The 17,934-nt window shown below is 40.2% G+C and overlaps 1 protein-coding gene across 15 annotated transcripts in view; it reads right to left on the bottom strand.

The window, feature by feature from the left end:
- The window catches only part of SIK3 (SIK family kinase 3), a 252,127-nt gene that overhangs the window by 75,620 nt on the left and 158,573 nt on the right, over nucleotides 1-17,934 (bottom strand). For 14 of the 15 annotated variants that reach the window (XR_010147689.1, XR_010147688.1, XR_008538156.2 and 11 more), the window contains one exon: nucleotides 6,896-7,057. Coding sequence is in view for 12 of the 15 variants with exons in the window: in XM_016922035.4 (XP_016777524.3) it covers nucleotides 6,896-7,057 (162 nt within the window). In the remaining 3 variants the exon portion in view is untranslated. Of the gene's footprint in view, nucleotides 1-2,171; nucleotides 2,322-6,895; nucleotides 7,058-17,934 lie in introns of those variants that run through there. The other variant, XM_054662726.2, reaches the window with a different exon arrangement.

The following is a 17,934-nucleotide window of genomic DNA, read 5'->3' on the forward strand; positions in this document are numbered from 1 at the left end:
CTGACAGGTGCCTTATTAACACTTGCTGGAATTCTCTCCTCTACACCTGATCATCCAATTACATGACACTGGACGCACCTCAAATGCCATGTCCTCAATACAATATTTATGTCCTTTATCAGTACTGCCTGAACTTCAGTTCGACAAAGCTGGGGAGCACCTGCTACAGAACAGGCATGTATGAGCCAGTGGGAGTGTGACAATAAACAGGACATGGTTACAGTCCTTGTGGAACTGACAATCTGGTGGAATCTTACAAACTACAGTACTTCTATCATCCTCTGAACTCCTATGCTAATTAGACTGTACAATTAATGTGATAATGAGTCATGACGTGCCTTGTAACATCTCTTCTATTGTATCCAACTATAATTTGGTAGCTGTTAAGGATACTATCATCCAGCGATGCCGGCTCCATGCTGAGTGAGCTGTGTTGTGCCTCCTCAGTCCTTCAACTGCTCTTCTGCGGATCCTTACACATCTCAGGCAAGAAAAGTTAAAAGTCGGAGGCCAAGAATCCTACTCTTTTCCCAGCATTGGGGTTCTCTATACCTTGCCTCGGTGCTCTTTACAAGAAATTCAGAGGTTTTGGAGAGTTAAAAGTGCCAGAAGATGAAGAGATTTTACTTTTTTAATAAGATATATTTGCATGCAATAAAATTAGGTGATACATGTAAAAATGCTTTGTGAAGTACATTATATATATGCAAAGCATAATTTTGGTGTTACCAACTTTTCAAAGATCTAATGTTTGCTGCCCATATAGCCTCAGTTCTTTAGGGCTGGAGTCACGTTTCACGCTTCTTTTTTCTCTTCTGTGCCATTATGCAAGGAGGCTTCGTTAACAAGTAAGATTCTAGATTACCTCCACAAATTCTTAGTTCTAGACTTGGTAACTGCCTTTAGAAATAAAATTCTTTATTTTTCTTTTTTCTTCTTAATAAAAAAGAGATGGAATCTCACTACGTTACCCCAGGTCTCAAAATCCTGGCCTCAAGTGATCTTCCCACTTCGGCTTCACAAAGTGCTGAGATTACGGGCATGAGCCACCTCTCCCTGTCGTAAAATTCTTTATTCTGAAAATGATCAAGGCTTCTTCTGTATTACTAATGACAGAAACAGCTCTTTAAAAATTCTACAGAAGACAGGTTTGCTACTGCCATTAAGAACACGGATTTGGGCCGGGCGCGGTGGCTCACGCCTGTAATCCCAGCACTTTGGGAGGCCGAGGCGGGCGGATCACGAGGTCAGGAGATCGAGACCATCCTGGCTAACACGGTGAAACCCCGTCTCTACTAAAAATACAAAAAATTAGCCGGGCGTGATAGCGGGCGCCTGTAGTCCCAGCTACTCGGGAGGCTGAGGCAGGAGAATGGCGTGAACCCGGGAGGCGGAGCTTGCAGTGAGCCGAGATCGCGCCACTGCACTCCAGCCTGGGCGACAGAGCGAGACTCCGTCTCAAAAAAAAAAAAAAAGAACACGGATTTGTTACTAATAATTCTAAAACCAGAAAGAAAACAAAGTTATTCACCTGGGCTTTATTCTCTCTAGAAACAGAACTAGAACAAAAATTCATAAATAAGAATTAAGCACAAAAAAAATCATAAACAGTGGAACAATCGTTCAATCTTTTTTTTTTTTCAGTAGACAAGGTATCACTATGAGGCTAGACTCAAACTCCTAAGTCCAAGTAAGACTCCTGCCTTAGCCTTGATCTCAACTAGCTGGGACTACAGATGCATGCCACCTTGCTCAGCTGAATCTTATAGTATTTATGACTGAAGATATAACTTATACTATAATTATAACTTATAATATCTATAACTAATATCTATCTATCCAGGGAACACTTATTCTCTCGAAGAGAACTAGTATGGACAGTTGTGATAGCTAGCTTTTTACAGTATCAAATATCAAATGTAGGCCAGGCACGGTGGCTCATGCCTGTAATTCTAACACTTTGGGAGGTTAAGGAGGGAGGATTGGTTGAGGCCAAGAGTTTGAGACCAGGCTGAGGAACATAGTGACAAAAAATGTTTAAAATTAGCGAGGTGTGGTGGAACATGCCTGTAGTCCCAGCTACTTGGGAGGCTGAGGCAGGAGGATCACTTGAGCCCAGGAGGCTGAGGTTGCAGTGAGCCATGATTATGCCACTGCAGCCTGGTCAACAGAAGGTGACCCAGTTTCTTAAAAAAGAAGGGGGAAGGGGCGGGCATGTTGGCTCACACCTATAATCCTAGCACTTTATGAGGCCAAGGCAGGAGAATCGCTTGAGGCCAGGAGTTTGAGACCAGCCTAGGCAACATAGTGAGATTCTGTCTCTACAAAACAAACAAACAGTATCAAATGTAAATCACCACATTAATACAAAAAGTAAAAATAAATTAATGTAAACACAAATATCCACAGACCAATTTATTCATCTTCTACACGAAACTGGATGCATGATTATTTTCATTAAAATCACTTAAACAATGGCATACAGAAAACATGAATCTTTTACACTTCCTAATCTGAGTTTTATTAGTTCCAAGTTATTTTGGTACTATAACATATATGATTATTTTAAAGATGAGCTGCTTACGACTAACTTCTCCTTCTTTTTTTTTTTTTTTTGAGATGGAGTCTCGCTCTCTCGCCCAGGTTGGAGTGCAATGGCGTGATCTCAGCTCACTGCAACCTCTGCCTCCTGGGTTCAAGTGATTCTTCTGCCTCAGCCTCGGAGTAGCTGGGATTACAGGCACCCGCCATCATGCCCAGCTAATTTGTGAACTTTTGTAGAGACCGGTTTTCACCACGTTGGCCAGGCTGGCCTCAAACTCCTGACCTCAGGTGATCCACCCACCTTGGCCTCCCAAAGTGCTGGGATTACAGGCATGAGCCACTGCGCCCAGCCAAGACTAACTTCTTAAAATAAAACCAAAAAACCCTTTTTCTCTCTTGCATGTTTCTTTCATATATAGTAGTTTCTTCTTACTGACATTTAAGATACTTTACCAAAAGGGAGGCCATTGAAAAGATCAGGAATCTGAAAGTTACTTTTGGCTTTTAGAATTAAAGTTGATTTCGTTACCTATCTGACCTTATCCTGTCAAAAACATCCAACCTACCTCTCCAAAATTAGTCATGTTCTAGTTGGCTTCAACTAGAAGCATTTCTCCCACTAGTCCATTAAGTTCAAAAAAGAACTGGGAGGTGAGAATGATAATTCTATTTAATTTATGTGCAAGAAAGGAGGTTCAGGCAATGACTGAGAAACTGAGTAACGATGGCATATAAGAGAAAGACTGCATGAGCAAAGCTAATGTTAGGTATTGTAGCAGGCCGCAAAACTAGAGGTGCTCATTTATTTTTCTGTTTTGCTCTTAAAACAAATAATAAAAATGTACGCTTTGGGTTAATGAACTTAAAAATCTTGCCAAAGTATATGTGTTAACACAGAGAGAGCCCAAGGCTGGCTGCCAGCACCCCGGAGTCTGTAATTATATATCAGCAGGTAGACACTCTCATTGTGACTCCTTGAATTTGTTTTAACTATTAACAACAACAACAACAGAAAAGTCTTTAAAAATCTCCTTACCAAATATTTCAGTAGAGTTTCCAATTTCAATTATCAATAATCTCTGTTTTTACTCTGAGTTTCTCAATGTAAAAACTAAAGGATATAAAATTTCCTTAACAGCCGGGCGTGGTGGCTCACGCCTATAATCCCAGCACTTTGGGAGGCTGAGGCGGGTGGATCAGGATCTTGAACTCCTGAGGTCAGGAGTTCAAGACTAGCCTGGCCAGCATAATAAAACTCATCTCTGCTAAAAATACAAAAAATTAGCAGAACGTGGTGGCGCATGCCTGTAATCCCAGCTACACGGGAGGCTGAGGTAGGAGAATCGCTTGAACCTGGGGGAGGCAGAGGTTGCAGTGAGCAGAGATCATGCCACTGCACTCCAGCCTGGGCAACAGTGTGAGACTCCATCTCAAAAAAAAAAAAAAAGAAAAGAAAGAAATTTCTTTAACTAAATCAAAATGATCCTAAATTCAAAATCAAGAACCAAGGGAGCATTAAGAAAATTTTTAATCTTGGGTCAGCGGAGGGAAAATAAAACTAGAGAATATAAAGAAGGCCTTCTTTTTGTTTTGTTTTGTTTTCTACTGAAACTTACTATTTGTCATTAAGAATTGCAAACTATACTACTAAGAATGAACAACATTCTCTTCATTAAGCCTTTTTCAAAACACACAAGACAAAGCTCCCCTTTGGTCAAGGTGTTCCACACACTCCCACTGCAGCATGCCCCACAGCTCCCAGCACAGTGGTGCACCATGGACTCGGGCACAGAGCCCAAGGAATGGAGATTACCCCAGTCTTCCCTCCTTCCCCACCCCAACTACACCCAAGGAGAAAGGATATGAGGAAATAAACTATGTCTTCAATGCTTGGTGGGGGCTGGGGGTGTCCTCTGCTATCCAGGTGGGCTGGTCAGTGCAGAGTGGGTGGTGAGTGTCCAGAGGGCCTTCTTTTAATTCACTACCCTAATCTATAATCCAAAGAGCCTTACAGTGACATTTGTGGCATGTTGAATAATGGCCCCCAAATACATCTATATCCCAATCCCCCATACTTGTGAATGTGTTACCATACATGGTAAAAAGGACTTGTATTAACACGATTAAAGATCTTAAAATGGGGAGATGAGGCCAGACACGGTGGCTCCCAGCACTTTGGGAGGCCAAGGTGGGTGGATCGCTGGAGACCAGGAGTTCGAGACCAGCACGGCCAACATGGTAAAACCCTATCTCTACTAAAAATACAAAAGTTAGCTGGGCATAGAAGCGCGCACCTGTAGTTCCAGATACTCAGGAGGCTGAGGTTGCAGTGAGCTGAGATCACGCCACTGCCCTCCTGCCTGGGCAACAGAATGAGGCCCTGTCTCGAAAACAAAAACAAAAAAAGGTGGGGGTGGGAGAGAGATGATCCTGGATTATCTGAGACAGCCCAATGTAATGACAAAGGTCCTTGCAAGAGGGAAGCAGGAGGGTCGGAATTAGGAGTAGGAGATGTGACAATGGAAGCCACAGGTTGGAGTGAAGGAAGGAAGGGGCTGAGCTAAAGAATGCAGGTGACCTTTAGAAGCTAAAAAAGGCAAGGACACATTTTTCCTTCAGAGCCTCCAGGAGGAACAGCCCTTGCTGCTGTTTTCACTTTCACCCTGTGAGACCCAGCTTGGACTTCTGACCTCCAGAACTACAGGCTAACAAATCTGTGTTTTTCCAAGTCACTAAGTTTGTGGTAATTTGTTATAGTAATAATAAGACACTAATCAATCTTTTATTACAGTTTTAAGGGTTGTGAAGTTTAGTAGGTATTATTAGTATTAATTTAATTGAAGCTACAACAAATAATTACAAAAGAAGGTTTGAAATTGCCAGGCTTTTCCATGCCACACACCTCTGTGGGAACTACCAGTATCTATAGAGCTTTGGAGAAAATAAAACAGACATGAGAGCAAAGGAAAAACATGATTTTATATAAGATAAAGCCTTTAATTCCTGTGTACTCTGTAATAAGCTAGTGCAGGACTGAAAGAACTTATAAATGATATGAAAGTTCTAAACAAAAGTGTAGCTGTCAGTTTCAGATATATAAAAAGCTAGGTGATGCTCCAGGATGTAAAAGTGAACAGGCTTATCTACACAAAAGCAACTCTCAGAAGAATTGTGACCCTGCAAAGGTACCCTTAGGTAACTTTGACCTATGATAAAAATCCAAACTCTCAAATCCCACCTCTACTAAGGAAGAAAATCCTTAGAACTGCTTTATACCTTGCCTTTTCAAGACAATTACATTCTAGCTATATTTTAGTTTTCTATATGAGATGGCCTTCCTTTTATCTGGGAGACCGGGGATACACGATGCTATACCGGAAAGTGTCGGCAAACATAAATGGCTTATTTTCATATTTACAGTTTCTCTATAGATTGCAGTCACTTAATTTTATTAGTAAATGGTGAGTTTGTATTCATTAGGCAAAATGCTGATAGTTTACTAAAATTAAGCATGAACAGATCGAGGCAGTGAAAAGTGCTCTCAAGGCACTGTCAGATAAGCAGACTAGTAAAATTTGAGAAGACAAAAAGCTGGACTGCCTATAAGCCACTCTAAGATCTATTTTTCCTAAATTATCATACAATTACAGCCTTTAGAATAAGTATGCTCTGTGTCAGCAGTGACATAAATCAACCTTCTCAAGTGAAGGTGAGAGGGTATACAATTTTAGTAGTTTTCCTTTCCACTTTATTACATATTTTATTTCTTATGTAAAAAAGGACCTGTTAACCAAAGTAATAGTATTTTAAATATCACCTTTCCCTTCTTTCTCCCCAGCCTAGTTCCAGCTGATACTATATTAAAAATAAACAGGCCGGGTGTGGTGGCTCACGCCTGTAATCCCAGCACTTTGGGAGACCAAGGCAGGCAGATCACTCAAGGTCAGGAGTTCGAGACCAGCCTGCCCAACATGGCAAAACCCCAACTCTACTAAAAGTATAAAAATTAGCCAGGCGTGGTGATGCGCACCTGTAATCCTAGCTACTTGGGAGGCTGAGGCAGGAGAATCGCTTGAACCTGGGAGATGGAGGCTGCAGTGAGCCAAGACTGCACCACTGCACTCCAGCCTGGGCGACAATGAGACTCAGTCTCGAAAAAAAAAAAAAAGGCAGGGGAGGGGAAGTACTTTTAAAGTTTATCAATTTTCAGGCTATTTTTTTTTTCATCTTATATTGTCCTTACTTTCACAATAGTTCTTTCTGAAGAGATGGAAACAGATAATCCCTTGCTTATAGAACCCCAAGGAAAAGCTCCTTTGTCCCTATCTGACATCCTCAGTACAGTTCTCACCTGCTATTTTGATATTCAGATTGGCATCCAGAAGTAAATTTTCAGCTTTTAAATCACGATGAACAATGTTCCGACAGTGACAAAAATAGACAGCTGTGACGATCTGTTTGAACTTCCGACGTGCCTCCTTTTCTGCCATTCTACCATGGGCCACCAGGTGGTCTGTGTTGAAGAAGAATACAGTCAGTTTTCATTTTGGACACTTGTGTAATTTCAAAAGGTAGACTTAAGGAGGGCTACAAGGGGCCCTCTCAAATGAGTGAGTTAAAGAGGCAAAATGAGCAACGAGAGAACAACACATTGATAGTCCTGGTTTGCATCTATCAAAATTCATTAGTAATAAGTATCCAAACTATTTTAAGTATAAATCCTGTTATATAAAAGCATGCATAAGAACACACTTGTACTTTCCTTAGGAAAAGAGAGTTCTGAGGGTTATAAGGTGTTTTTCAAGGGTCACAGAACTCACTACCTTTCTTTTCATATCCTCACTGCAGAAGACTGCACAGACATGAGCAAACGCACACATGAAGATAAGTATCAGAAATATTTCCTGTGTTAAAGAGGAGGTAAAAAAGCAAGGCCCCAATATTAAATCATTTAAGCAAAGGGTGGACAGAAATTAGTCACTGCTAAGGGGAGAAAACTCCTCGACAGAGCACTCTGTTTAGGTTACTATCTTTTCTGCTTTCTCAAAGTTCTTCGATTTGACATAAAAACACATTTAATCGGTAACTGTTCTCTGGAGTGCATAGCGACATACCTACATCTTTATATCTGCATTTATGGGGCTCACCAAATGGTTCTTACAAAATGATAATTTTTACAGATAACATCAATCAAAAACCAAGTGAAGTTTCTACCAACTTAAATAAAATCATTTCATTGGCCATGTTGTTAACTAAGGTATATCAAAAGAATTTACATGTGATAAAATCATAATACTATAAAGCAGGCTATCCTCAATATTCAAAAATGATTTGATGGATTAGCAGGTTCTTTAAGAACTTTCTAATAATAGCAGTAGGTTTATACCAAACCAATGACATACATATCTTTGACTCAGTTCTTTATCAAACCAACAACACATATAGGTCATGACAGCTAGTGGGATTAGAAATGTCAGCTATGATACAGTTGTTCTGTTAGAAATGTCTAATAGTCTCATGAGCACTGTCCTTTAATCAACTGATCTAGCTGGGAAAAGGACATATTTGCCATCCTAAGCATCCTGAGACAGTAGGAAAGTGAAAAATGACGGAATATAGATAAATATATTGTGATTTATCAACAGTTTTGGTAGAATACACAATTGTTTTGGTGACATCTCACTCCCTCACAGGACCAGTCAGGTGTATCTTTCCTTCACCACAAAGAGGAAGTTCAGGGTAGCACATATTTACTAGCAATAACTGCCAAGACTGAGCGCTTGTGGCAAGAAATGGCAGGGGAGAAGGTTGAAGAAGGGGAGTTAGATGCCAGCCCATCTACAGAGCAGATTGCAAAATAATTCAAACTGCATTCTGACCACAAGAAATATAACATTCTGGAATGCAAATACTGTAGTTACTTTAAGAACATATGTTATATGTAGATAATATAAATCATTAAGAAAGATCCTCAAAGGAATTATTGTAATTTTTGTTCACCACACACAAGGCTTTTGAAGCATCTCCCTCAAAAATACAAGTCATTGTTATAGCCAAGATTACCGATTTAATAGAAGAAAAAGGAGAAAATAAGAAGTCTTCCACTTAGCAGTTAAAAGGACTAGAATCAAGCTTTCCCTGGGAGGTCAGAGGTGGGGATAAGTAAGCTCCCACTCGGGTGTGTTTAGGCTTCCGGTGAGGTCTGCTATGAACTTTAAACAACACGAAGTCCAAACTAGGGAGAGTAACTTAACAGAAGCTGTGAAAGAACTGGCCATCCGTCAGAGGTAGAACGCTATGTTGTAAGAGGCCATTTTCTAACAGTACCTGCTCCTTTGACCCCCTATTTCTCTTAACCCAAGGCCTAATTATTCTAATAATATGTTTTAGTTGCTAAACCTTGTCTAATTAAAGAGCTTTGAAGAGACAGCTATTCTTGAGAAACATAAAAATAAACCCTTATGAAGGTTTACCATCAGAAGCTCATTTGGCCAAGCTACCCATTAATTAAAATGCCCAAGAGACATTTGTCTGGCAGTAAATACTAATTACCAGAACACATCAAAGCGCTTCTTAAATGCTGCAGAATGATTAATTTCACAATTTCCAAAATAAGTGATTTTCTTTTATTAAGAAAGTCTTTATAAATTTCTAAGTACCTTGTTTTCCTAAAGTGATTGGAAAGTTCTCAAAACTGTTATACAGGCCAGAAGCTGCTGGAATGCAGCCTAGTTCTGTTTTATCTCTACAGTGACACATCAGTTGTCCCTGGACAAATCATTTATCCTGCCAATACCCCCGCCTCTTGATCTTCTAAATACAAGTAAACTCTGTTGCATGCTATACCCAAAGAAAGAACAGAATATTTGGGAATAAACGTGTACTGTGATTAAGAGTATCATACGTTAAAACTTTCACTTTCAAAGATGTTGCAAAAGACATTTTTGAAAAGGTCCACTGAATACTATATAGGGAATACTTAAACATCTAGTCAATAGAGCACAAAGTCCTTCAGGATTCTGCAGAGCTTAAAGGTGATTTTCTACACATCGATTGTCACTGTTAATGGTTCTGGTTAAAAGGTAGCTGTAACAGCGCACTGGGTAATACAGCTTAAACTATAATACTTTCCCCAAAGTTACCTTCAGTACCCCTATAGTTATAGATACAAAGAAGATAAACAAATCACTTTTTTTTCCCCCCTGGACTCTAAATACACTTACGGAACAAATCACTTTTTTTTTTTTTAAAGTGTTCACATTAGATATTTGCTCCTAGCCATTGTGTTTGGGGTTCAAGTTTTCTTCTCTTTGGGAGCACTGTGCTCTTCACATGCAAGCTCCTTCCAGTGGCTCAATCGCATTCAGACCTCAGCCTCTGCCCTGATTTTTGCCCATCTTATCCCCCCAACCCCTACTCCCATTGGTTTGCTTTCACTGTAAACCTACGAGGTCTAGTGGGTGTGCCAGGAAGCCAGCAGCCTGCAGTGGTTTTCAGTCCCTGCTGAAAATCGCCTTTCAGCTGCCTGCTGACAAATAGCTGCTTTATATTCGTATATGCTCTAGAGGCAGGCAGCAAACATTCTTCAAGTTCAAATGTGATATTTAACTTTCAGTGAAGAAATCCAGAGCTGTAGCCCAGCCTGGACTTAACACATAGTCACAGCATTTTTACAAATACTGCAGTACTTTCAGAAGGCAAATGAAACCAAATGGCTCCTGAATCCACTCAATATGCAAAGTAAAATATACGTTGAACCTTGTCAGGATAAACTCCAATTGCAAGGAACTCCAGAGTTGTTCTGCTTCTTCCAGGCAATTCAGTGAACTACCTCTCCTAAATACTGAGACACAAATACTACCCATATCCTCATCCCAATCATCCACACTGCAGCCATGCCCCTAGCTAGAGTCCTGCCCCCTCCCCACCCCCACCAATCTAAACAAACCTCAAGTAGACACCTGCTGCATAAAGTCAAGTCCATCACACTAACCTTTTTTCACCATCAATCAACTACTTATCTATTTAGCTGCCATTATAGGTCTGGGACAAATTTAAAGTTTTCTTTGACCACAACTTCACTCCAAACATGTACCCAGACAGGGATGAGGTGACTCTCGGTTAAAAGGAAAAAAAATGGTTCTCCTGTTTCAAGTGCTTTTCAAAAGTAAAAAGTAAAACAAAGTAAAAAAAAGTAAAAAGTGCTTTTAAATTCTCTTTCTCACTTTCCCATGACCATGACTTGGCATTGGTCTTCTTTAATCTTTTTGGTCTGCCCTTCCTTGCAAAATGAAAAGAAGTAAGTGACACTAAGAGATTTACATACCCGATGAAGAGTAATATTGTTAGAAGTACAGGAAATCGATTTTGAATTTTCTAAAGTATTAGAGCACCAGCACGTAAGTTTGCTTCAGAATTCACTGTTTGTAATTTTGTCCCAGTCTTACTCAGGAAGAAAATATCTTGTGGTACATTTAGGTTCTGACCTTTCAAAGAGCAAAAATACACAGAAGCCAGTCTTACCTTCCCTAGGCCAGCTTCAATGGAGTGTCAGAGGTATGCCACTAATGGGATAGTGGTGCGGAGCCAACATTTCTTAAAATAAGTCACTTTTCCACTCTAAACAGACAGTGTCTCCATTTGTCTGCTAAGTCTACAACTCATAGTTGATGCAAAACACTAGCTGAAAATGAACATACCCTGACAGCAGGACAAGCAATAGGCAGAAATATCACATTTCAGTGAAGAATGAACCCAGCCTAGAAAAGGGAAAAGGCAGTATGTGTGCTCATCTTCATCTCAGGTGACTACCTGAAAAAACTTCTGCCAATTCCAAACTAACCACAGCTAGTAGTTCTTTGCTTTGCCACTCAGTTCTATCATTTCTTCTTCCTACACCCATGGAAACGACTTCCTGTTTATCAAACAAACGCTTCTTTCCAAAAAAGCAGGGCGAGGCCAAGATAACTCAGCTCACCCTAAGCAGGTTAATAAGAGTGCAGTCACTTTAATATCCTATTGTCCTCTAACTCCCAGGCGTGGCTGCCACTGACTAGAGGAAGAGGGTTTGTCATTTTGTCTTTCTTGCCAAGAATCCAACTACCTCTTACCGGGCTTCTTGACTTGTTGCTGCTTCTTGTTACTATCTCTTTTCTTTGCTCCTCCATTGACCAGGCCAAAAACTTTTATGGCATCTTTCATTCTTCTCTTTCTCTCACACCCTGCATCCTATCCATCAGCAAATTCTATTAACTCTACGTTCAAATCATATTCAGAATCCAACTATTTCTCACCCCTGTCTTCACTCCACTCTAGTGCCACCAGCCTCATTTAACAGCAACTACCTCACTCCTAGATTTCTGCAATAACCTCCTAGGATTACTCCTCAAAAGAGCAGCCAAGGTAGTAATCTTTTTTTAAAAACTTTTTATTTTGAGATAATTATAGATTCACAGGAAGTTGCAAAGACAGTGCAGAGAGGTCCCGTGTACCCTTCGCCCAGTTTCCGCCAATGGTTAAATCTTATATAATTATAGAACGATATCAAAACCCAGAATTTGACATGGGTACAATGTGTATGTATAGTTCTATGTCACTTTATCACATGTGTAGATTTGTGGAACAACAACTGCAATTACTACAATAGCAATTACAACTATTCGGACTCAGTCATTACTGAGTACTCTCACATATATGCCTGCATGTGTAAACGGATCTTGCCTTTTCCCCTGTTCAATTTTTTGTATCAAAAAAAGATACAAAAATATTTCACCACCACAAAGATCTCCGTTGCACCACCCCTACACAGTCATGCTTGCTCCTCTACGCCCCACCATCCCTAACTCCTAGAAACCACTAATCTGTTTCCCATTTATGTAATTTCATCCTTTTAAGAACACTATATAAACAGAATCATACAGTCGGCGACCTTTTGAGATTGGCTTTTTTATTTTCTTGTTTTTGTTTGTTTGTTTTTTGAGAAAGAGTCATTCAAGCTGGACTGCAGTGGCAAGATCACGGCTCACTGCAGCCTTGACCTCCTCCCACCTCAGCCTCCCAAGCAGCTAGGACTACAAGCATCTGCCACCATGCCTAGCTAATTATTTAGAGGTAGGGTTTCACCAAGTTGACCAAGCTGGTCTCAAACTCATGGGCTCAAGTGATATTCCTGCCTAGGCCTTCCAAAGTGTTGGGATTACAGGCATAAACCACCATGACTGGCCTGATATTTTTAGTCACCATAATGTCCTTAAGATCCATCCAAGTTGATGTGTCTATTAACCTTGTTCCTTTTTTTTTTTTTTTTTTTTTTTGGAGGCAGAGTCTCACTCTGTCACCCAGGATGGAGTGCAGTGGTGCAATCTTGGCTCACTGCAACCTCCACCTCCTGGGTTCAAGTGATTCTCCTGCCTCAGCCTCCTGAGTAGCTGGGACTACAGGCGTGCGCCACCACACCTGGCTAATTTTTGCATTTTTAGTAGAGACAGGGTTTCACCATATTGGCCAGGCTGGTCTCAAACTCCTGACCTCGTGCTCCACCCGCCTCAGCCCCCCAAAGTGCTGGGATTACAGGCGTGAGCCACCGCACCTGGCCCCATTTGCTCCTTTTTACTGCTGAGTAGTACAGCATGGAATAGATGTACAAGAGTTTCCTTATCCATTCACCTACTGAAGGACATTTTGGTTGTTTCCAGTTCTTAGCTATTACAAAGAAAGCTGCTATCAACAATTAAACAATTGTGTATAGAATTTTATATGAATATAAGTTTGCATTTTCTCTTTTCTTCCTTCCTCTCTCTCTCTTTCAAGAGACAAGGTCTTGCTGTGTTGCCCATGTTAGAGTGCAGTGGCCCAATCATGGCTCATTGTAGCCTCAAACTCCTACACTCAAACAATTAAGTCTGCATTTCTATGTAGCAGGGTAATTCTCTTAAATCTTAAATAAGATCACATCATTTTTTTCTGTCAAAACCTCCGGATGGGTTCCCAGCTCATGACCTCTGACCTTACCTTCTTTCACTGGCTCTTTTGTTCTACTATAATCACATATGCCACCTTGCTATTTCTCAAACACAGCAGAAATACTCCTGCCACAGGGCCTTTGTTCTTTCTATTCTTTCTACTTGGAATGCTCCTCCCCAAATAGCTGCATGATCTTTTACAAAAGTATAACTTTCTCAGAGAGGTCTTTCCCATCTCTATTGTCAGCTTACCTCCTGATATTTCAATTTCATATTCACTTCCCCTACGCACTTTATCATTTTCTAACAAATGACACATTCTACCCTACTTAGTTGGTGTATTATCTGTCTTCTCCACTAGAAAACAAGCTCCATGAGGGCAGGCATTCTTGCCATTTTGTTCAATACTGTGTCTAGTACAATGAACGGTATCTGACGCATATTAAGCACTTAATAAGTATTTATTAAAAGAACAAAAGATGATTGAATACATTCCTATCCCTGTTTATTAAAACTATTTCCTGAACCTTAGATTTTATTAGCAAAATGAATGCTAAATGCTATTGCTCACCTCAATGAATTCAAGAGTCTTCCCAACTAATCTAAAAAGGCACACTAACATATATGACCTGTCTTCATATATCCAAGTCTGTACTTGGCATACAAGCAAAAAGTACACTAAATTTTCTTCTGTCTCTTCCAAATAAACTAAACTTTTTCCTTGAGAGTTTTGAGACAACACAATTTCTTTGTGAAACACATTATCACAGGATATGCTTTAGTTTTGAAAATGTGGAACTAGAACTATTTTTTTCTATGCCTCCTTATTACACATAAAATAGTACTCTGCCTATGATGGATAGTTAATAATTATAGATTAGGCCAGGCATGGTGGTTCACACCTATAATCCCAGCACTTAAAGACCAGCCTGAGCAGCAAAGCAAGACCCCATTGCTACAAAAAATTTAAAAATCAGCCAGGCATAGGTCGGGCGCGGTGGCTCACCTCTATAATCCCAGCACTTTGGGAGGCAGAGGTAGGTGGATTACCTGAGGTCAGGAGTTCAAGACCAGCCTGGCCAACATGGTGAAACCTCATTTCTACTCAAAATACAAAAAAAAAATTAGCCGGGTGTTGTGGCGCATGCCTATAGTCCCAGCTATTCGGGAGGCTGAGGCAGGAGAATCACTTGAACCTGGAAAGCAGAGTTTGCAGTAAGCCGAGATCGTGCCACTGCACTCCAGCCTGGGCGACAGAGTGAGACCCAGTCTCAGAAAACAAACAAACAAAATCAGCCAGGCATGGAGGTATGCACCTGGTAATCTGTTGAGAGGCTGAGGCAGGAGGATCACTTGAACCCAGGAGTTCGAGGCTGCAGTGAGCTATGAGCATGCCACTGCACTCCAGCCTGGGCAACAGGGCAAGACCCTATCTTTAAACTATTATTAATAATGATAAATTATTATTAATGATATTGATTATTAATACTTAATTTATTATTATAAATTAACTCAAGGAATACCAATGAGAGAAGAGACTATAAGCTTTTACAAAAACACTTTTTTTACTCTTCATTTTGCTATTAAACAAGGTTTGTAAACTACACACTTTTTAAGTTGTCTTCATAAAAAACATGCCATCCTTTTCATATCAAGTCCATTCACAGTAATGTATAAGGAAGGATTTGTTTTCTTATGGCTTCTTAAAAAGTATTTCTAGACTAAGCATAAACCCAGGCAGCCTTTGAAATAGAATCTCATATATTACAAAAGGCCTTTCAAAAATGTTATTCAAGTTTTCTCATATAGTACCAATGTTTCTCATGCTACACCAAGGTATTAGCAATACTTGGTTTGCTAATCCTGTAACAGAGGTTCTAACCAGATCCTAGTATAACCTGCATGCTCCAAGTCAACAGAGGTACCTTTCGATTTGTTAAAATATTGACTATCAAAATGTTGCAATCCTAGCTCTAACTAGTCTTCCAAAGGGAACAGCTCAAGTACATGTCTCCAGGGAATTTTATCTAGCATGAGATGGTAACTAATGCCAATACATAAGGCTAATGGCTTCCAAATTCACTGTTTCTAGTCACCTAACCTCCTGAGCTCCAAACTCCTGTTTTCAAATGTCTACTGAAAAACTTCATCTAGGTGTCATAAATATATCTAAATTTAGGCCAGGTGTGGTGGCTCACACCTGTGATCCCAGCACACTGGGAGGCCAAGAAGGGAGGATCACTTGAGTCCAGGAGTTCAAGATCAGCCTGGGCAACATAGTGAGATCCCATCTTTATTTTTATAATTTAAAAAAATTTGAAAGATATCTAAATTTAACATGGACCAAACTGAACTAGCGTTCTCTTTGTTTGTTTGCATTTTTGAGACAGAGACTCACTTTGTCATCCAGGCTGAAGCGGGGTGGTGTGATCTCGGCTCATCACAACCTCTGCCTCCCAGGTTCAAGTGATTCTCCTATCTCAGCCTCCCAAGTCACTGGGACAACAGGTGCCACCATGCCCAGCTAATTTTTGTATTTTTAATAGAGACGGAGTTTCACCATGTTGGTCAGGCTGGTCTCAAACTCTTTACCTCAAGTAATGCACCTTCCTCAGCCTCCCAAAGTTCTGGGATTACAGGCGTGAGCCACAGCGCCTGGCCTGGACTAACGTTCTCTTTATCTTCCTGCTGTAACCTAGTTCTCCTCCTGAATCCCTATTACCATCATCTAGATGTCCATGAAAGAAACTTTGGAATCATCTTCAAATCCTCTTTCTTCCTCACTCTTAACATCCAATTACTTACAAAATACACTAAATTTTCGACTTACATTTAAACAGTATGCCTCCTCTTCTCTATCCTTCAGGTTTCCCTTTCTGCCCATCATCCTTTACATTGTTACCAGTTATTCTAACACATTTCTTTGGTCGTGTCATTCATTTAACTTAGAACTTTTCAACAAAATCTCACAGCCTACAATATATAGTTCTAATTCATAAACATAGTTCACCTGCATGTGTACTTGCTGTTTCACCAACATGCTGTACACTTTGCTGAGGGTTTTACTTCTTGCTGGAATGCCTGTCTCCTATTCTCATCCCCATCCCCAGCTGAACTTTGGAATTCAAGGTTATCCTTTAAAGTCCAGCTTAAAGATCATTTCTCTGAAGCTAACCCTAACCTACTCACCCGCCCTAGAAAAACTGCTCCATAATTTGTGTCTAATGACATTTAATCTATCTGCCTCTATGACATCAGCGAACAATTATATTACAGTAATTTCTTATCTTGTGTGTCTTCCCTTCTAGCCCATGGATTTTTGGTCCATGGATGGGTTTATATCCATGAAGCACTGCAAGACGTAGAAAAATATGTAGAGTGTGTTTATGTTTGTGTAGGAAGGAAGGGAAAATACAAATATGCATGTGTATGTATATGTGTATATTTATTTAGATTTGCCAAAAGGAATAATGTTAAATAAATGGTTACTTACGGAAAAGGTGTGGAAGCCAGACATATGAATGCACCTTGTTTTGTAGCTTTAACTTTGGAAACAAGTAATGTCTTACATAACTGAAACAATTCAGAATTGAATCAAACAGAAGAACATTTCTAAAAATTGAAAGCAACCTGTAAAAAATCAGTAGATTACGGTACATAATACTTAACTGTACATAAAGTTAAAAGTATTCTGCTAGAGCAGCCCAAATAGACTAAGACAATTCTTCATGGGATATATCCTAAGAACAAAAAGAACCACAAGTCTCCTTATTATTTGTAATACTACTGGTATTGTTTTCAATCAATCAGTCTCTCCCCTCACTCATATAAAAAAAGTGACTATATTAACGTCATCTGGAACCACAATTTTCAACATAAGGGAAAAGAGAACTAAAGATATAATATTTAAGAAGTAAAAATGCTGAAATCTTACATTTTAATTGGAGTGTTAGTATAAACTTGTTTCATTTTCCTCTCCATTAAAAATATATATTTCATAGCTCTGTCCCCTCCTCTAAGCAATAATAACCCAGTAGCACTAACGAGCATCCCTGAGGCCCAAATTCTGGTCTTTAAATGCTATTTTCCATTTAAAGAAACCAGAGTTGGCCGGGCACGGTGGCTCACGCCTGTAATCCCAGCGCTCTGGGAGGCTGAGACAAGTGGATCACTTGAGGCCAGGAGTTCAAGACCAGCTTGGCCAACATGGTGAAACCCCGTCTCAACTAAAAATACAAAAATTAGCTGGGCATGGTGGCGTGTGCCTGTAGTCCCAGCTACTCGGGAGGTTGAGGCAGGAGAATCACTTGAACCTGGGAGGCGGAGGCTGCAGTGAGCTGAGTTCACACCACTGCACTCCAGCCTGGGCAACAGAGTGAGACTCTATCTAGAGGGGAGGGGAGGGAAGGGGAGGGGAGGGGAAGGGAGA

The sequence above is a fragment of the Pan troglodytes genome, chromosome 9 (genome assembly GCF_028858775.2).
Source record: "Pan troglodytes isolate AG18354 chromosome 9, NHGRI_mPanTro3-v2.0_pri, whole genome shotgun sequence".
Lineage (NCBI taxonomy): Eukaryota > Metazoa > Chordata > Mammalia > Primates > Hominidae > Pan > Pan troglodytes.